The sequence below is a fragment of the Malus domestica genome, chromosome 10, assembly GCF_042453785.1.
Source record: "Malus domestica chromosome 10, GDT2T_hap1".
In the NCBI taxonomy this organism is placed as follows: domain Eukaryota; kingdom Viridiplantae; phylum Streptophyta; class Magnoliopsida; order Rosales; family Rosaceae; genus Malus; species Malus domestica.
The window spans coordinates 38,173,890-38,194,715 of record NC_091670.1 but is presented as its reverse complement, the minus strand read 5'-3'; the positions used below and the strand labels follow the sequence as shown (position 1 = coordinate 38,194,715).

At 39.0% G+C, this 20,826-nt stretch overlaps 2 protein-coding genes and 1 pseudogene across 2 annotated transcripts; 1 reads left to right on the top strand and 2 right to left on the bottom strand.

Moving 5' to 3' along the window:
- Nucleotides 1-51: 51 nt before the first annotated feature.
- Nucleotides 52-2,475, bottom strand: LOC103429679 (pollen-specific leucine-rich repeat extensin-like protein 3). Its single transcript, XM_029109299.2, has one exon. The coding sequence runs from the start codon at nucleotides 2,473-2,475 to the stop codon at nucleotides 52-54; it is 2,424 nt and encodes an 807-aa protein (XP_028965132.2).
- A 5,160-nt stretch (nucleotides 2,476-7,635) lies between these two features.
- Nucleotides 7,636-11,289, bottom strand: LOC103446242 (pollen-specific leucine-rich repeat extensin-like protein 3; annotated as a pseudogene).
- A 1,395-nt stretch (nucleotides 11,290-12,684) lies between these two features.
- On the top strand, nucleotides 12,685-17,230 carry LOC103446275 (MACPF domain-containing protein CAD1-like). Its single transcript, XM_029110283.2, has 6 exons — nucleotides 12,685-13,271; nucleotides 14,440-14,678; nucleotides 15,301-15,496; nucleotides 15,672-15,855; nucleotides 16,062-16,216; nucleotides 16,360-17,230. The coding sequence occupies exons 1-6, from the start codon at nucleotides 12,987-12,989 to the stop codon at nucleotides 16,984-16,986; spliced, it is 1,686 nt and encodes a 561-aa protein (XP_028966116.1). The 5' UTR covers nucleotides 12,685-12,986; the 3' UTR covers nucleotides 16,987-17,230.
- The last annotated feature ends 3,596 nt before the right edge of the window (nucleotides 17,231-20,826 follow it).

The window sequence follows — 20,826 nt, the reverse complement described above, 5'->3', positions numbered from 1 at the left end:
TTTCTCTGAGATTGTAAAATTTATAAAAATAAGAGTTGCAATGTAGAGTGCTTAGTAACCTGGGAACATTGGTGGAGGTGGAGAGGAGTATTGGAAGCCGAAGGTAGGTGGCAGGATAAAGCCGAGCTCTGGAGGAGGCGGTGAGAAAACCGGGGGAGGAGGTGAAGGAGAAGGAGAAGGTGGTGGTGGTGAGTTCACAGGTGGTGGAGGTGAGTGGACTGGTAGTGGGGGTGAGTGCACACGTGGGGGAGGAGAGTGGACTGGTGGTGGCGGTGATTGTATAGGTGGTGGTGGAGAGTGGAATGGCGGTGGCGGAGAGTGCACAGGTGATGGTGGAGAGTGGAATGGCGGTGGCGGAGAGTGCACAGGTGGTGGAAAGTGGATTAGTGGTGGTGGTGAGTGGACTGGTGGTGGGGGTGAGCGCATAGGTGGAGGAAGAGAATGCACAGGTGGTGGTGGATAGTGGAATGGCGGTGGCAGAGAGTGCACAGGTGGTGGTGGAGAGTGGACTGGCGGCGGCGGAGAGTGCACAGGTGGTGGAGAGTGGATTGGTGGCGATGGTGAGTGGACTAGTGGTGGGGGTGAGTGCATAGGTGGTGGAAGAGAGTGGACTGGTGGTGAAGGTGACTGTACAGGGGGAGGTGGATAGTGGATTGGTGGGGGTGGAGAATGGATTGGCGACGGCAATGAGTGGACTGGTGGTGGGGGTGAGTGCACAGGTGGTGGAAGAGAGTGGACTGGTGGTGAAGGTGACTGTACAAGGGGAGGTGAATGGACTGGTGGTGGATGAGAGTAAACTGGGGGTGGAGGAGAATGGACTGGTGGTGGAGGAGAATGGATTGGTGGTGGAGGCGAGTGCACTGATGGTGGAGGTAACTGGACCAGTGGTGGGGGTGAGTGAACTGGTGGTGGTGGAGAATGGACTGGTGGTAGGGGTGAGTGGACCGGTGGTGGGGGTGAGTGCACTGGTGGTGGGGAAGAGTAAATTGGTGGTGGGGGTAAGTTGACTAATGGTGGTGGAGGAGTTTGCCTTAGTGGTATGGGTGATTTAGGTTGAATTGGAACAACGGGACTTTGCCCTATAGATGCGGGTGATGGTGGTGTTGCTACAGGTGGTGGAGGAGAATGGAATGGTGGTGGTGGTGGTGAATGAACCGGTGGTGACTTAGGGTGAATTGGAACAACTGGACTTTGACCTGAAGGTGCAGGGAATGACAGCATTTGTACATGTGGTGGTGGATAGTGAATAAGTGGTTGCAGTTTTGGTGTAGGAATGGAAGGTTTTGAAGGTCCTGATCCATCTTCACACTTTGCCTTACTACAATCCACTGGCTTGCTCACTACAACTTGACATTGTTTTGCTGACTTCTGTTTAGGCCTATCCGGCAAGCAATTGTTTGTGTCTTCAAACACAACGCCCTTCTGAGAAACCGGCACACATTCTTTGGCCTCACCATTGAAGTAGTTGTAGGAAAATGTGAAATTTCCCAAGCTAGGCAAGTTGCATAAACACTCAGGAACAAACCCGGTTAGCATGTTATGTGCAATGTTCAACTCCTCCACCTTTTGAAAGCCTTCGAATTTTTTCGACATGATCCCGCTGAATGTGTTTGAGCTAACATCAAACACCGTCACATTGGAGAGGTATCCGATTTCATTAGGCAAACACCCACCAAACTTGTTTTCAGAGAAGATGACCTCATTCAAGGTGTTCACCATATTTCCTATGGTGTGAGGAATGCAACCTTCTAGACGATTGTTGGAGACCACAAGAACCGAGACGGGGGAGTTTCCTAGTGTGTCAGGAATGGTGGATGTGAACTTGTTGTTATTCAAGAACAAAGCATCCAATTCCTTGTTGAAAAGCTCATGAGGCAATTTTCCCTCGAAGTCATTAAACCTGAGGTCAAGATACTTGAGGTTGGGAATTTTGAGAACAACTTCAGGGAACGATCCCACGAATTGGTTGTTGCTAACATCAAGCTCGTGGAGAAGAGTTAACCTAGCAAAGCTCTTGGGAATGACACCACAAAACCTGTTAGTGTTGATGTGGAACAATGCAATGTCACTCAGCAGGCCTAATTCAACCGGAAGGTATCCTGCAATGTCTGCATGGTTGATATCAATGCCGGCCACAACCTCTATTTTCGGGTCATCAAGAGCAGGGGCACAAAACACTCCGGTGTAAGCACAAACATCACCACCAACCCAATTCTCAGTTGTTTTAAGAGGGTCTGAGTAAATTGCCTTTTTCCAAGCTTGGAGTGCAATGTATGCACGTCTAAGCCTGGTGTGAGGGAAAGTTACGTTCAACTCAACCTCATATTCTTTTTCATCGCGTTGGTCATCGCCTTCGTGAAAATGTAAGAGCTGGCGGCGAGTAATGGAGGACACTTCGGCATCAGTTAGAGCGGAAGAGAATGATGAGAAGGAAGAGAAGAGAAGAAAGGAAAGTAGAAAGTAGACAGCCTTCATATTTTGGCTGATGAGGAGAAAATGGTGAACGAGGGAGATTATATTGAGAGGGAGGGTCAGTTTGGTTTGGTTTGTTTGAGAGGCTGTGCAATAATTTCTCTGTTGGATTCGCAAACTTGAGTAATTGCCTTTCTGGCTTTTTAAAATTAGGCACTGTATATTTAGTGTTTTTGTTGGACTGAATTAACTAATCCATCTACCACAACTAGACCTAAACTAATCCTCACCTGTAATGCCTTCTTCCCCATCCCCCAATTCCTTTTTCTTTCTGGTAAAGCCCCCACCCCATCCCCCAACTCTTTTCAGATTTCCCATCTCTTTTTCCCATCTTCTTCTGATTCTTCACTCTTGATTCTTCTTCTTCTTCCCTTCTGATTTTTCTTCCCCATCCCCCAATTCTTTTTACTTTCTCGTGAAGTCCGCGCTGCACCCCATCCCCCAACTCTTTTCAGCTTTCCCATCTCTTTTCTCCATTTTCTTCTTTCATATTGGTCGTTGCCCATAGAGACAGAGAAACAACCCTAAACCCCAAGTGTTAATAAACACTTGAATAACTTGGAATGAGTGCAATTCTCATTTCTCTCATTCCACTCTTCTTATGTAAACACACTATAATACCACAATTGGAAAATAAAAACAAAAATAACAAACATGAAGGCAGGGATTCGAAAATAATGGAAGCTTGACAACTCAGCTAAGCACTATTGTATTTAATATTCCCGCGTCTTATAAACATGTACTACTTTCACAAAAGGTTATTAAAATTCAGGGCCCTAAAAAGTCGGGGTCCTATGCAGTCGCACATATTGCACGCCCTTAAAGTCGACTTTGTTTCGATTTTTAAGGTAAATACTCTTAGTAGCTGGAGTTACAAGCCCCGGACAGACATTTTTTTAAAACAAAATATTTTCATCCAAATATATCACTGAACTTTTGGCCGTGCTTTTTATGTAAGTCAACAGAATATCATGAACTGGTTATTAACTTATTACTATGCAGAGAACATAAGCAAGGCAGCAAAAAATGCATTGCAATTCGTACCTGTCAAGAACAACAAATACCAAAAACAGCTTCGAAGGCATTCATATTCTTGGTTTTCTTTTTCTTTACAAAATGATTCAGTGCATATTTTTGCTCTTCACTTTGAGCTAAAAGTCATTATATGTGTTAATCAATAAATGATGGAGGAATACTTACATGTCAATAAAAATTCACTTAGTTTATTTTTTTAACATCATTATTTATTCCACATTTATATAGGAGATCCGTTTCCAAGTGGCCTATAACTTTTTTTTTTTTTTTTTTTTTTTTTTTTGCATTTTTGGCAAAAGATCTTATGAAAACTCAATAACGCATTGCTCACAAAGATTGTAGGCTATTGTGGATGCAAATTTTCTCCTCTTCGATCTTGGACGATTTTGCACCTACAAAACAACTAGCACCTTAGGTTAAGGCCAAGAGCCTCACGCGCCCACGATGAATGGGGGGCTTTGGCCGAAGAACCTCCGATGCCAAAGTTAGAATTTTAGAGAGAAATAGTATTTAGAATATTTGGGATTTTTTGTAAGAGAATTGGAACTAGTGTTTTGTGAAAATGGGACCCAATTTATAGGAGAGGAAAGGGTGATTTATTTTGGGGGGTTATGGAGATAATGGGCTAGTTATTTTGGGGAGTTATGGAAATAATTGGCTAGTTAATTAGCAAATAGTAATAACCTAATTAACTAGCTATTTGAATGTCATAAAAAGGGGGAGAAAATGGCAGCAACAAACAGAAAATAAAGGGCATGGCCGGCCCTAGTGGGTTTTTGGTTATAATTTGGAGGTTTAGTTGATAATTAAGGGATTGATTAGGTAATTAATCCCTTAATTAGTCAATTTTAGGAAATATGAAAGGAATAAGTATATTACTTAGCTAATTGATTAGCTAAATAATGAAATGGGAAATATATGAATAAATTAGGTTTTAAGTTGATACCTATTTTGGGCACTTTTGACTTGGTTGAAGGTTAATTGTCTGCTGCTTGCGCGTAGAAATCCCGGTATACCTCAAGGGTAGTTTTGTCTTTTTTTGTCAAAAATCCACGTGTCGCCTTGTGATTATTTTTGGCTCCACAGCTATCATTTTACCTTTACCGAAGCATTTTTGCTCACCACCATAAAACTATGGTGTATGCTCACCATACATCTAATCAATTGACACGTGTCATTTTACTTAACTTTAGTTAACTTTCACATTAAATGTTAATTTTTCAATTTTGAAAAAAAATTAACCAAGATTAAGTGAAATAACACGTGTCAATTGATTGGGTGTATGGTGAGTATACACCATAGTTTATGGTGGTGAGCAAAAATGCTCCTATCATTTTACTCGGTTTTCCTAAATTCTAGAAAATTCTATTTTTGTGTCATTTTCGCCGCACAAAACTTCATAAAACGTATGCAGAACATTACACATTTGCCGTTGAAATTTTTTAATTGATGTCGGATATTTATGTGCTCTAAATCCCACTATTTTATGAATGAGGATCCTCCAATCATTTCTTTACATCGTGCAATTAGAAATCATTGTAAATTTTTTTATTTAAAATTGAATATAAATAGTACCTGACGAAAAATAATTATACAATATACGATGAATGAACGTAATTGGAAGATCTTCGGGATCCTCACAAAGAGGATCCAAAGAGGATCCTCATTCCTATTTTATTATAGATTTTTCCATTTCTCCATCATAAAATGCTATAAAAATCACTTATAAGAGTCACCAAATGGTAGGCCCGTTACCTAACATTTTTTGTGATGTGCGTGCAAAAACGATGCTAAAACTCAAGTACTCAACAATCGTATTTTTAACAAATATTGTGAGTTATAATCCTAAGTTTTAATGATTTTGCAAAGTTCTACAATATAATCAATTTCCGTGCCATTTTTGTTGCACTATAAGCTCCGTTATAATTCTTACAGGGCATTCCAAAGATATTTTAGCGACCAAAAAACCGTTCTGGCTTCCGAAATGTATTTTAGGCCTTGCTAGTTTATTTATTTTTTGTGTTTTCCAACTTAAATTACAACACTTATGAGATTCAGTAAATTGCAAGACCGCTTCCACATAATTTATATTAATTTTCTTAGTGGGAAGATCTTGCAAAAATATAACTGTCACATATTTTATGAAAATGAGTTTTTAGATTGAGGTCCAAAATCATATGCTAAATTTTAAGTGAGTTCAATTATATTTTCTTGTTTTTGTGCCTATTTCACTCTTTGAGGTAACAAAGAATATATTTAAATTCCTTAACTAATCTGCAAAAAAAAATAAAAATCCTTAACTAACGCACCAGTAACATAAGTTTTTAAATATTTATACATATTCAAACTTACAATTATCTACGAAAGTACTTTTTTTTATAAATAAAATAAAATAAAATAGTTTTAAAAAAATCATATGTTGTGTATACCTATAAAACCATAATAATATCACAGAGGTTGAAAAAACGATGGAAGCATATATGATACCTTCATTTTAGGGTTAAAGTATGACATACTTATAAACGTTATAGGGCAAACACAAAAACCTAGCAAAAAGAACCTGTGATAGAGGTAGATTAAAAACAAATGTGGTATAAGTAGATGAATATATTTCATTTATGACTGAGGTATGAAACGTAACAAAAACTCAAATGATACTTAATTTTTGGTCGGTACGTACCCCAATGGTGCCAATGTTGTCTTACTTGCGTTTACTCTTTTACAAGCAGTCAAGTTTGTGCATCTTCTCCACACACAGTGATGCGTGAATTTGGTACTAACATTATAGAATAATACTAATTACTTAAGGGATAAATTTGTTACAAAAAAAAAATATGCTTACATGGAGTCTCTGTCATTAGACATAATTCAACAATAACACAACAGGGTGGTCTTGTCTAGAGGGGGCACAAGGCCCCAAATTTGAAGGGGTCCTAAAATTTTGCCATCTAATATTATGTAATAATGTTCTATATTTGAACCCTTATAAGAATAATTTTTTTCCTTTTTAAATATAAAAATTTGGAGTGCAATGAGATATTTTGAGTGTTAATAATAACATCCTAAAAACGATATTTTTTTTTCAATTTTATTATAGAGAATATTCAAGTGAAACTTTAAAGTTAGAGTTTTGAATTTTTATTTTTTATTTTTCATTTTTTTCATGTTTGGTTGTTTAAGATTGAATTTTTATTATTATTTAATGAAGGTTATGTTTGTAGCTTTTTTTACTTATAATTAATGACATTTGTAAACTTGCAATCCGTGAGTGATAAATTTGTTTTGATTTAAGTGATAGTTTTTTAGCATCAATATATTGTCTTACTTTTTTGTAACTATCTTAACGAGGAGTCCTTTTATAAATTTCGCATAGGGAATCTCAAAGACGGCCCTAATGTTATCCACACACCCTTTTACCTTCCACATGCTCGTCTCAATACCGTCGGATCAAATGAATTAAAAATGATCAAAAGGCAAAAATTATAGAATGTGAGTGGAAGATAAAAAAAAATGATGTGTGAAGAGCACCACCCTACACAAAATTGAACTACTCCTAATAAGAACTTTACAAAAATGGACATATATCAAATAATGCCTTACAAGAATTGTGAGGTGTAACTCATCATGTTTCAATTGTTTTTGCAAAAGTTTCACAAACACCATCATAAAACCTATTTTCTGGCATTAACACCTCGCTATAAAACTTCTTTAAATTCATGTAAGATATTACAGAGATGTTTTGGCCGCCAAAAATCCATTATAGCTGTCAAAAATCAATATAGGCCCCGATAGCTAGTATTTTATTGTATTTTGTTTCCAAACTTAAAACCCCCTAATTAAGAGTTAAATGGTAGCTTATAAATTTTTCTTTTAACACGAACACAAAAGATCTTGAAGAAACTCACTTTTTTTTTTAAATGTGAGCTAACACTCATTTTACGACGGTCTAGAAAACTAATCAACGTTATAAGGTAATATAATAGAATTATGGAAAATGCAAGAAAGACTATGATCTCTCTAGAATTACCCTAGAATTAGATGTAGTGGTGCTTGATCTTTTGTAGTAGTATGCATTCACACACATCAGATTCTTCAAATTAAACAAAAGAAAAAAAAATGGATATGCAATTTGCCGATAACGTCCTTTTATTGCATTGAATAGCATATGAAAAGATTTACACTTTGATGTCATGAATTAAAAGCTATGGTCAACAAACAAAAGTGGGTGTATTTTTGTGAGATTGTAAATATTTATAAACAAAGTTTCATGCAGGGGCGAGCAATGAGTTTGATATCGTAGTGCGCTTAGCAAGGTTCTAAAAGTTGCTAGGCGCTAGTCGGGCGGCGGGCTGGGGCCTAGCGCCTAGGCGGCTAGGCGGGGCCTAGGCGGGAGCCTAGGCGGATTAGGCGGATTTAAGTAAATCTATCATATTTCAGGTAAATAAGTGTCTACTTCTACTTGAAATATATATAATTTCGTCATAAACTACAAAATAGAATGCATATATATCATGAAGTATTGGAACATAATGAAAACATGTGAAATAAGGATATAATGTTTGTTCATTCAAGTATGCAACAAGTCTCTTACAATTTATTGGAAAAAAAACAAAATGCAAAATGAAAGTTATGTATTTTCTATCTAAGTGAGTTGCAACCTAGGCGGGTGCCTAGGCGGGCTAGGCGGGTGCCTAGGCGGGCTAGGCGGGTGCTTAGGCGGTCTAGACGGTGGGCTGGGGCCTAGGCATTAATCGGGGCGGTGGGCTGGGGCCTAGCGCCTAGGCGGGGCCTAGGCGGCGCTAGGCGGAGCCTAGGCGGCGCTAGGCGGGGCCTAGGCGGCGCTAGGCGGGGCCTAGGCGGCGCTAGGCGGGGATTTTTAGAACAGTGGCGCTTAGTAGCCTGGGAACATTGGCGGAGGTGGAGATGAGTATTGGAACCCGAAGGTCGGTGGCAAGACGAAGTCTGGAGGGGGTGGTGAGAAAATGGGAACAGGAGGTGATAAAGATGGAGAAGCTGGTGGTGGTGATTGGACTAGAGGTGGCGGTGAGTGAACTGGTGCTGGTGGTGGAGGTGAGTGCACTGGTGGCGGAGGAGAATGGACAGGTGGTGGAGGTGAGTGGACCGGTGGTGGAGGTGAGTAGATTGGTGGTGGGGGTAAGTGCACTGGTGGTGGAGGAAAATGGACTGGTGGTGGGGGTAAGTGCACTGGTGGTGGAGGTGAGTGCACTGGTGGTGGGGGGAAGTGGACGGGTGGTGAGGGTGAATGCATTGGTGGTGGAGGAGAATGGACAGGTGGTGGAGGAGAATGAACTGGTGGTTGCGGTGAGTGCACTGGTGGTGGAGGGGAGTGCACTGGTGGTGAAGGGGAGTGAACGGGTGGTGGAGGTGAGTGCGCTGGCGGTGGAAGAGAATGGACTGGTAGTGGAGGCGAGTGCACCGGTGGTGGAGGTGAATGGACCGGTGGTGAGGGTGAGTGAACTGGTGGTGGAGGTGAGTGCACTGGCGGTGGTGGAGGAGAATGGACTGGTGGTGGGGGTGAGTGCACTAGTGGTGGAGGGGAATGAACTGGTGGTGGAGGCGAGTGCGCTGGTGGTGGAGGTGAGTGCACTGGTGGTGGAGGTGAATGAACTGGTGGTGGGGGTGAGTGAATTGGTGGTGGAGGCAAGTGCACTGGCGGTGAATGTGAGTGGACTAGTGATGGTGGGAGTGAGTGGACTGGTGGTGGTGGTGAATGGATCGGTGGTGGGGATGAGTGAACTGATGGTAGAGGTGAGTGCACTGGCGGTGGAGGTGAGTGCACTGGTGGTGGTGGAGGAGAATGAACTGGTGGTGGGGGTGAATGGATTGGTGGTGGTGGTGGTGGAGGAGAGTGAACTATAGGTGGTGGCGAGACTACAACTGGTAGAGGGGAATGAACTAGTGGTGGTTGAGGGTGGATTTGAACGACAGGACTTTGCCCAAAGGGTTCTGGTGGAGGGGCTTCAACAATTGGTGAAGGAAAAATTGGAACCTCCGACTTTGGAGCCGGTGCTTCTTCTTTAGGCGGTTGTGCCTTGGGTGGTTCCTCCTTTGAAGGTTGTTCTTTGGGTGGCTCATCTTTTGAAGGTTGCTCCTTTGGTAACTCCTCTTTGGGAGGTTGCACCTTTGGTGGCTCCTTTTTGGGAGGTTTCACTTTCGGTGGCTCCTCTTTGGGCTCTTGCACCTTTGATGGCTCATCCTTTGAAGGTTGTTCTTTGGGTGGTTCATCTTTTGAAGGTTGCTCCTTTGGTAACTCCTCTTTGGGAGGTTGCACCTTTGGTGGCTCCTCTTTAGGAGGTTTCACTTTCAATGGCTCATCTTTGGGCTCTTGCACCTTTGGTGGCTCCTCTTTTGAAGGTTGTTCCTTGGGGGTCTCTTCTTTGGGTGGTTGCGGATTTGGTATAGGAGTTGTTGGAACTAGTTCAGGTGAAGGCTTTGGTGGTTTTTGTTTAGGTTGTTCAGGCTTTGGTGTCTTTGGCTTCTCAATCAGAGGCTGAGAAGGTTTCGAAGGCCCATGTCCACCGCCACACTTTGCCTTATTGCAATCCATTGGCTTGCTCACCACCGCATAACATTCTTTAGCTGACTTTTGTTTTGGCCTGTCCAGTAAACAATTGCTCGCGTCACTAATCACAACATCTTTCAAAGAACCTGGCACGCATTTTTGGGTATTTCCATTGAAGTAGTTCTACGAGAACGTGAAGTTCCCTAAGTTTGGCAACATACATATACTCTCAGGAACAAACCCAGTTAGCATGTTGTGTGAGATATCCAACTCCTCCACTTTTTCCAAGCCCATGAAAGTTTTCAACATAATCCCACTGAATGTGTTTGAACTAATATCGAAAACCGTCATGTTTGCAAGTTGTCCGATTTCAGGAGGCAGACATCCGGTAAACTTGTTGTTGGATAATACTACCTCATTTAAAGTGTTCACCATTTTTCCAATGTTATTGGGGATGCAGCCTTCAAGATGGTTGTTAGCAATGACAAAAATCGAGATGGGGGAGTTGCCGAGATTTTCAGGAAGGGTGGATGTGAACCTGTTGTCATTCAAGAACAAAGCGTCAAGTTCCTTGTTGAAAAGCTCAGGAGGCAACTTCCCCTCGAAATCATTGAACCTAAGGTCGAGGTACTTGAGGTTGGGAATTTCCAAGACAACGTCGGGGAATGATCCCACGAAGCGGTTGTTGCTAACATCAAACTCGTGGAGAAAAGTTAGCCTTCTAAAGCTCTTAGGGATGATTCCACAAAACCTGTTGGAGTTGATGTGGAACAAAGCCATGTCCATCAACAATCCTAATTCCGCAGGAAGGTGTCCAGCGATGTCTGCGTGGTTGAGATCAATGCCTGCCACAACCTCAATTTCCGGATCATCAAGAGCCTGGGCGCAGAAAACTCCAGTGTAAGCACATACATTCTCGCCAACCCAGTTTTGGGTTGTTTTCAGAGGGTCCGAGTACACGGCCTTTTTCAAAGCCTGAAGCCCAATGTATGCGCGTCGAAGCCTGGTGTTTGGAAACTTCAAATCAAGCTCAACCTCAAATTCATAGTTGTCAAGAATGTCACCCCCCCCTCTAGGAGACTGACGAGTTGGCGATGTGCAATAAAGGACACTTTGGCATCGGTTAGGGCGGAGGGAAAAGAGGACAAATAAGAGAAAAGGAAAAAGCTAACTAGAAAGCAGCCATAGGCCTGCATGATTTTTCCACTGCCTCCTTGGTTTTGCCCAAGGCTGCTTATTAGGAGATGGGGGAGAGAGTGGGAGGAGGCAGTGTTATATTGAGATGGAGGCCACTTTGGTTAGGTTTCTATGAGAGGATGTGCAAAAATTTCTCTGCATGTTTGGTTTGTTCCAGCAATTTGCTGATGCTTTTTGGAATGATGTCTAAAATTAGGGTTTCTGTTTGGTAATGGACATGATGAGTTGTTAGAAACTTTTACCTAAATTGCATCTGATGGCTAAATGATTGACAGACAATGACTAGGTCTCATCTTTCATTCGTTCTTTTTTTTTTTTTTTTGGTTGGGTAAAAAATTACATTTACGTTTTTTTTTAATTACTGTACATCATATGAGTCACGTAAAGAATAAGATAGAGTAATAAGAAATTTCGGTCATATAGGTAATGTGATGGATGAGAATGAGAGATAAAAAATATAATTTTATTAATGTAACAGTTATACAATGAGAGTGAGATAAGAGATAAGATATAATACCGAACAATTTTTTGTCAAACATATTATTCATGAGATAGAAAGATAAGATATGACTCAGATATTGTAAAAATCTCTTCTCAAAAACGACTTCAAAACTTTTACGCTGACTCAAATCTTGAGCTAATATGGCTGTGATCCGAGTCTACTGCTAGAGTTTAGCCAAAGATCAGTACTTTCGACCACATGGCTCGAGGGCCGGCCACCCAACAACTCTAAAAATGAACACAATAATACTTAGGTCCAACTTGATGGCCCTTCCCTAAATTCTCTGTTTCAAATTCTATGCTCAATCCACCAAATAAAGGAAAAATAAAGGAGACAACTCTTTGTTTGTTTTAAATACCTTTTGGTATGGTTAAATAGTTGTATTCCTAAATTCATTTGGAAGATGTATCCTTTTATTTTGTTTCTAATTTTTTACACACTGAAATGCTTATGATTATTTGAAGCATTTTTAATAGTTGCAAAATGCTTATGATTATCTTAAAGCATTTTTAATAGTTGCGAAATGTGAGATCGGTAAATTTTTTTTGTCAATGATATAACTACATAAGTACCCAAGTATGACTTATAAACTAACATTTGTTCAAAGTTACAATTTTTCTTTTTGAGGGAATTCAAAGTTACAATTTTAAGGGTAAAGAAAACTTTCATCTCGAAAAACATTAGAGTGTACTGACCCAAAGTTTACTTATCGCACCATTAAATCTTAAAGATTTACAAGTTAAACACTTAAAACAGCTTATTTTTACAGTTTTAGATGAAAAAAAACTGAAAACGTTAAGCAACAAAAATAAGCTTAATCTCATAGCAGAGTAATACCAAACCAGTCCTTAGTTTGATCTGGCATTTGGGTGGAGGTTTGACTTAAAATCCTTTTGCAAGGAGGACCAGTCAACTGAGAATCCTCTTTAGTTTGTCCAGTTCCATACGATATACCAATTTGTTTTTGTACTTAACCACATCATACGCGTTTTGAGCCCATTATTACAGTCAACAGCAAGAGCTGCCCTCCTTCCTTCGGCTCTTTGGTACAAAGAGGAAGAAGAAGAAGGCCAATCCCCACCAACTCTTTAGCCTAAAAAGCTAGCCGGCCAGCCAGCCAGAGAAAAACCCCAAAACAAAAAGCACTTTTGTATTGCAAATGATTCCCCCAACAAGCTAGAAAACACCAACAACGCCATCGATTTCTTCTTCTCTTCTTTCTCATCGCCACTGAAGGACAAAGCCGCTTCTCTCTCTATGGAATCCTCTGCGGCGGAGGAAAGAATCTCCAGCTCCACCGCTCTGACCACCACTCTCTCCAACTCAATCCAAGCTTTGGGTCGCGGCTTTGACGTCACTTCCGATATCAGGCTTCTCTACTGCAAAGGGGCACCCGGATCGAGGCTCGTGATTCTGGAGGAGGATCAGGGGAAAGATCTTGTTTTTTCTGATGGGGTTGTTGTGCCAAATGTGCCTGTCGACGTCGAGTTCGCGCCGGGGAAGAGGACCATTGACAAAATTCATGTCTGCAGCTTCCATGAGGTGATTTTTCATCCAATTTTGGTTGATGGGTTTTTGTATTTTGTGAGTTTGGATTTGGATTCTGTGATTATTTTGTTGTATTAATGTTTTCAGAAGCTTCAGTTCAGTATTGGACCTGCTGGGTTTGAATTTTCTTGGTTTGTTTTGGCTGAGTACAGAAAGTTATAATCTTGGTTTATTTTAAGTTGGATAATGTTGCTTTGCTGGGTTTTTTATGGTTCTGGGATTGATTTGTTTGCGAAATCGTTGGTTCCGATATCGTAATTCATGTTTTTGTGCTCTGTTGGATTTCTGGGAGTTGGTTAAATTGCATGACCGTACATTGGTTGCTTAAAGTTATTCAATTTTGTTTGTCATTCAATTGCTCTTGTGTTGCGTGGTTTGAAAGTTCGAAATGATAATGTCTTTCTCTTCTTCCGGGCTTTTGAGTTGTTTTTCTCCATATATGATATATTCTCGTAGGTAAGATAAACCCTTATTTTCTGTAAGCATTATAGGTTAGGTTGTCTTGAATTGTTTTGTGATATGCAGAGAATAGATTACTCATCTCTTACGGAACAATGCACTATGAGCTCGTTACGCTAACGTTCTAGTGAATGTTTATTTTCCTTCACAAGCAGCAAATTAATCGTATGGGATATTTCAGTGTTGGTTTTATATTTTGGTTCTGGATTGTACAGTGGGTTACTAGCCAGTGTAATTAGTCAATTTACCACGCAAAACATGAAGAAAACTGGGAAAATATAGCATATCAGACAACAGATAGATGGCTAAATAAAGAAATCTGGCATTAGGTAATTGTTTGAGTTCAACTGTTCGCAGAGTTTGCTAAACTATTCGGTGCATTAGAGAATAAAATTTTACTGAGAACATGCTTACACATAAAGTTTATTTGATTACTATAATCCCCAAAAAGCTTGAGCAGTTAGGATGTGAGCAAGCTGTTAATATATATTCTAACACTAGCTAACTTTAGATCCACAGTTTCTTAAATTACATTTTCTCCTTGGAATATATCGTCCCAGTTATGGAATCTCCTGCTACTTGGTCAGGATTTGGTGCAAGCATTTGGATTTCCACTTTCTTCACCTAATTACAGAAAAACATTTTAGCTTGTTGTTATACGACATCTTTTGTGACCCTATGGCTTTGATGCTTGAAATTTCAGATGGCAGAATACTTCAACAAGAAATCGGGTATTTCAGGGCGTGTTCCCCTTGGAAGCTTCAATGCCATGTTCAATTTCACTGGTTCTTGGCAAGTTGATGCAGCAGCAACCAAATCCCTTGCCATGATTGGATACTTCATTCCCCTATACAAAGTTAAACTAGAAAAGGATAATTTAGTTTTGCATGAGGAAATTAAGCGTGCTGTTCCGTACTCATGGGATCCTGCAGCCTTAGCAAGGTAAGCAACTAAATATGATACTATAAACATGAATCTTTGTGTTTTTCAGTTATAATCCTCTCAGTAAAAAATCAATTATCAACAAAGTTGATAGGCTAATACCTACAACTCATTTCCTGTCTATACCTTAAACTAATAGATCTTCTGGAGGCAACTTGGCAGTACCTGATTACTCAGTCTAATGCTACTTTCTGTCATATTCTGTTTCCTACTTTGATCAGTGGGTTATAAAATACAACTAAAGAGCTCGGTGAAAAATTGAATGATTAACTATTAGACCTTTGTATGCTCAAAGACAAACTAATGGCGAGATACTTGATTCAAAATGGTCTAGATATGTACTTAAAGATGCTAGTAACTGTTATTGAAACTAAACTTGATATGCACTAACAAGAAGGATAATCAATCAAATTTCCTTAAGTTGGGCAGTGCTTATAGTTACATGGCACCCCATCAATTCATATCGAAATTTAAATTCAAAATGCTCCAAACTGCATTGTTTGATGATGCATACCGCATTGTGTTTCTTTGTTAAGGTTACTAGATCTGTTGGTCTGTAAAACACCAGAATTTTTTATACAGAATTTTCTTCTTCTTCTTTCTCCTCTTGTTCATTTTTTAGTTTTATTGAGAGTTATGGTACCCATATCGTCACATCTGCAACTATTGGCGGAAGAGATGTAGTTTATATCAGGCAGCACCAGTCATCTCCTTTGTCAGCAGGGGACATTGAGGATTATGTGAAAGACATTGGTGATCATAGGTTTGTGGACTCAAAAAGCCAGTCAAATCCAGGCCCATTAAAATACAAGGATAAGGTTTGTGTCATAGGCATATTTTTTCTTTTTTGTTGCATGTGGTTTTGCCAAGGAATTCAATCTGGCTATCACTGTTTCATCTAAAAGTCTCACGAAACTTTTCGCTCATTCTTGAAATAATTCTTGAGGAAATGGATTTGTGTGTGAATATTCTTAATTTTGTGTCCTCCTTCAGGATGTTACAGTCATATTCAGGAGAAGAGGGGGTGATGATCTTGAGCAGAGTCATCCCAAGTGGGCCGAAACTGTACAACTAGCACCAGATGTGATTAACATGACATTTACACCCATTGTCTCTTTGCTTGAAGGAGTGCCTGGAATAAAGCACTTGAGTCGCGCGATTGAGTTATATTTAGAGTGTAAGAACTAATACAAAAAGCATTTCGTTAAAAATGTGACTTTTATTTCAATCTGATGACAGATAAATCATTGCAATTATGGTTGGTTTGAATTGTGTGTCTAGAACCCGAAACTTTGTTATATAGTTAGAAGCATGCTTCTCTATCTATTCAGGTCTCGGAGGTGTTTTTAACATTTATTATATGTTTGTCATTGTTTATACCAGACAAGCCACCAATTGAAGATCTGCAGTATTTCTTGGATTTTCAAATTGCTCAAGTTTGGGCCCCGGAGCATAATAATCTTCAAAGAAAAGAACCTGTGTGTTCATCGCTTCAGTTCAGCTTGATGGGACCGAAGCTTTACATCAGTCCGGATCAGGTACTTTTGTTGGTTCTCATTAGTTCTTTGATGACTATTATTATTAAATTATTGTGTGGGAAAAAAATGATGCTTTCATTTCCTTGTATTCGTAGTTTTCCACTTCCACCTCACCTTAACTTAAAAGTTTCTTGACACTGCAGGTAACAGTAGGCCGTAAGCCTGTCACAGGGCTTAGACTAAATCTAGAAGGCATCAAACAGAACCGACTGGCTATACATTTGCAACATCTAGTGTCCCTTCCAAAAATTCTTCAACCCCATTGGGATGCGCACATGGCAATAGGTGCACCCAAGTGGCAAGGTCCGGAGGAGCAAGACAGCCGTTGGTTTGAGCCAATCAAGTGGAAAAACTTCTCCCATGTAAGCACCGCACCGATAGAGCACGTGGAGGCTTCTATTGGTGACCTCTCCGGTGTTCACATTGTCACAGGGGCTCAGCTTGGTGTTTGGGATTTTGGTGCCAAAAATGTATTGCACCTCAAACTTCTCTTCTCCAAAGTACCAGGCTGCACTATCAGGCGGTCTGTTTGGGATCACAGCCCAGCCACCCCGTCTTCTGCACAGAGGACGGATGGTTCTTCTTCATCGCATTTGAACAACAGAAGCTCTGACGATAAAAAGGAAAAACTAGCAAAACTAGTGGACTTGACGGAAATGTCAAAGGGACCGCAAGATATACCAGGTCATTGGTTAGTCACTGGGGCTAAGCTTGGAGTCGACAAGGGAAAGATTGTATTGCGCGTAAAATATTCCTTGCTGAACTACTGATCTTCGGCCCTTCCCCCCCCCAGTAATTGTAGGCTTTTCCACTAAAATATGATAGTCCAGCATTCTTTGCACAGGCAACCCCTGTTCTGTACATTTTCTTCTTTTTGTTTCTTAGCTATCTTCTAGTGACATCCTTATTTGTCTGAGGGGGTTTTCTTCTAGAATCGGTTGAGAAGACAACGTATGTTTCTGAATAATTATATACTATTTTTACGTAATATATGAAGTACTATTTTCAGTGACATCAACCCTTGCATATGATTGTTGACTAGAGAGCTTGCATGTATGTATCGTTGGACGAGAGAGTTAATATTTTAGAAATTGAGAGTATAATATTGCATTGTAACCGTCATAGCGAAATTAATATTCGTATCTCTTTAGAAAACTTAAGTTCTTTGATTGCTTATAAAGTTGGCTAAATTGGATTGTTCATCCCTGTGGTCATAGGACACTTGCATGATGACCCCTGTGGTGAAAAACTAGGAATTAAACCTACGTGGTCTAGAATGTTAGCAAATTTAGTCCAAAAGTAAGATTTCTGTTAAATGACTGTTAAAAGTTGGGGTAAAATTGTATTTTCAATTCCAATTGACATTGAATTGGCGCTTTTTTTTTATTTAAAAAATTAAGCATTATTTTTTTTGTTAATTGTTATAAAAAAAATATTTATTTTAAATGTCAATTGGAACTGAAAATATAGTTTTACCTATACTTTTAACAGTCATTTAACAAAAATCATACTTTTGGACTAAATTTGCTAACATTCTTGATCACAGAGGTTTAATTCCTAGTTTTTTCACAACGGGGGTCATCATGCAAGTTTCCTATGACCACAGGGATGAATAATCCAATTTGGCCTATAAAGTTTGCATGCATGTATTTATATGTTTTTCAATCCCATCATGAACAGTTTCACTATCATACATATTACACATTTGACTTTCTTAGTATAAAGCATCTCCACTCGGAAATATTTTTTTAGTCTAACAGGTGTTACTAATTCAATTACTGTGATATCGTCGGACGAGAAAGTTTATATTTCATGAATTGAAGGTATAATATTGTAGTGTGACCGTCATGTTGGAAAAATACTATTCATATAACTCTTTAGAAAACTTGAAAGGGAAGTTCTTTGATTGCTTGTGTGCAATGGGACAATATATAGTAACCATTAACCACAGCCTAGTGATTGAAACTATGTACTTAAGAAAACTTCTTTACTTGTGAAATATGCAAGTTGTTGCACTTCATGAGACAATAGTTGACTCAGCCTTAGTGAACAAAACTGTCATGCATTTACTTATTTCACTTTTAAATTTGTCTGCTTTTACAGTACCGTACAAGCATCAAAGATGCTAAACCAGAATTAATCCACCTTAAAGAGAAAAGAAATAAATCAGTCACTTATACTAACCTGTACTTAACAGTAGTCCTTCAACACAATTTTATTAACACAATTGGATGTTAGTTTGTAATCTCAATAACAGTTTTTATGCCGTATGGGAAAATTATTGTCTGCTCCAACATATGACTTTGACATGAATCTAACAGTTGTATGAGAAATTGCATCAGAAATTTCTTACCAAATGAACGAAATTGCAGAAATTATCTGGTGTGGTGTGGACCAAGCCTCAATGTTACTCCAGTGGCGAAAAAACTACTTTATAATGTCTTCGTGATTAAACGAGTTATTAATCTCATCTCAGTCCAAATAGATCTTTCCGTCTAAAATATGTCCAGGTTTTTTTCCATGTATGTCATATGCATGGGTGAAAGGGTCCTTTTAGGACATGAAACTGGTTTAACCGCGGTGGTCGAAATTGATAGCGGGTTTAACCGCAGGCGATGTTATCGAGAGTTTTTTTCATACAACGTACGTAAATTGACATATGACCTACGCCACAGGAATCAATGGAGCAGAGCCATTAAATATTCTAGCTCTGGGGAGACGAGCACGCAAAGTTGCTATGCGTGAGATTATATGAGATTATGCAGCCCCACATATGACTTAATCATCCTCACCATCATACGTTAATCAAAGTATTAAACAGTGTTTAACGTCTACTCTTTTATTATAATACGTGAACCATTGAGATATGTTTGTTCTATCTGTCAGATGTCTGTTTTAACCATTATTCAATGAAAAGGGATCATGTCCGGATCTCTTCCTCATAGTTCATCAAATCAGAAGATATGTACTGTTAAAATTTGATTTAACGGTTGAAGTTATTATAATTTTTAAAATGGGCCCTTATTTGTAGATGTTGGATCAAATTTCAACGATACAGATTTCTTGATTTTGTGGATTAGGGGGAAGGATCCGTAGAGGATCCCTTTCCTTCTCCAATAAGAACATGCAAGTCCTTTTTAATGCTAAGCCCCACACTTGTATAGTCTGACAATTTGCACTGATTAAAGGGTTTCTAATTAGATTTCACTAATCATGTTTACGTGGAAACTATGATGCTCTTGATGTGGATGATTAATTTGCTGCAAGAAAGAGGCAGATAGTAGTGTCCAAAAACAAGGATTCTCCAACAGCAAGTGTCTAGATGCTTTTGGACTTGGGTGAAATGCAAGATACTTCTTCCTGTAATGTTTCTTTTGTGAATTTTTTTCTAGAATTAGAACTTGAACGTACCCCTAATATTTTGGTTGCACTCAATCCCTTGTTGGATACTTTCTCCATATGCATCTACTCATTTGTTTTACCTTTCTTTCTTCGTTGACAAGGAATTACGAACCCGGCAATATAGAAATTTAGGGTGTAGTGATTTATACATTCTTATTTTCTTCCTATGCAACTCTTCATGTTTTTCTTGTCTTTAAATCGAACAAATTAGAGGAGAGTCTAGAAACAAAAAAGAAATAAAGTGAAAAAGGCGAAAACAGAGTCTGAAAATCACTGCCATAATTCTTGTTTCCATCCAACAGGATCCTCTCCGGAGAATTCTAGGGATCCGTAAATCGTGTTCGTTCATCGTACATCGTGCGGTCAGTTTTTGTCAAGTACTGTTTATGTTTATTTTTAAATAAAAATATTAAAAATAATTTCTGACTGCACGATATACAATGAACGTGCATGATTTACAGATCTCCGGGATCCTCATAAAGACGATCCGGACTCTTTTTCCATGACACTACCAGTATCTCTACTAATTAATAAAACACTCATTGTCAACCAAAACCCTATAAAATTACAAGTTTAACCCTCTAATTAAAACAGAACATTAATAAAAAATATGAGGCAGAAATGTAATTTCACACAACCAAATTTTGTTGTTTTTTTTCAAAGTCTCACATACATGTACTCCTAACATATATCTAATTAAACAAAAAAAAAAAAAAGAACTTCCCACCCCGACATTCTCTATCACTCTGTTCCTCTCTCCTTCTATTTCAAAAACAAAATTAATAAATTTTCTCACACACTTTGTATATGCCCATATGCTAGTTTAAACAATGAAAACTCTGGCACAAAAGTTGCTTAGGCTTTTGGAGTGTTGCATGCCCGTTAGGGCTATCATGTTTTAATCCACGCAAAAATTGAAAACTCAATATTTTATAAAGGATAATATTAGGAAGATTAAATTTTGTAAATCAAATGATGTGTCTCTAATAAGAAACAAATATGTTAATCTACATTAATTAATAATTTAATTATCTACAACCACATGATTTGGTTTTAAATTTTTGATGTTTCTATCATTATTCTTTTATAAAAGAGGACGAGGATTAAATGTTCTTTATTGTGAATAAATACGTCATCATTTGAGCTAAAAATTTCATTGTCCACTTCATGATACCAAGAAAAAACAAAAATTAGCTTATTTTATTTTT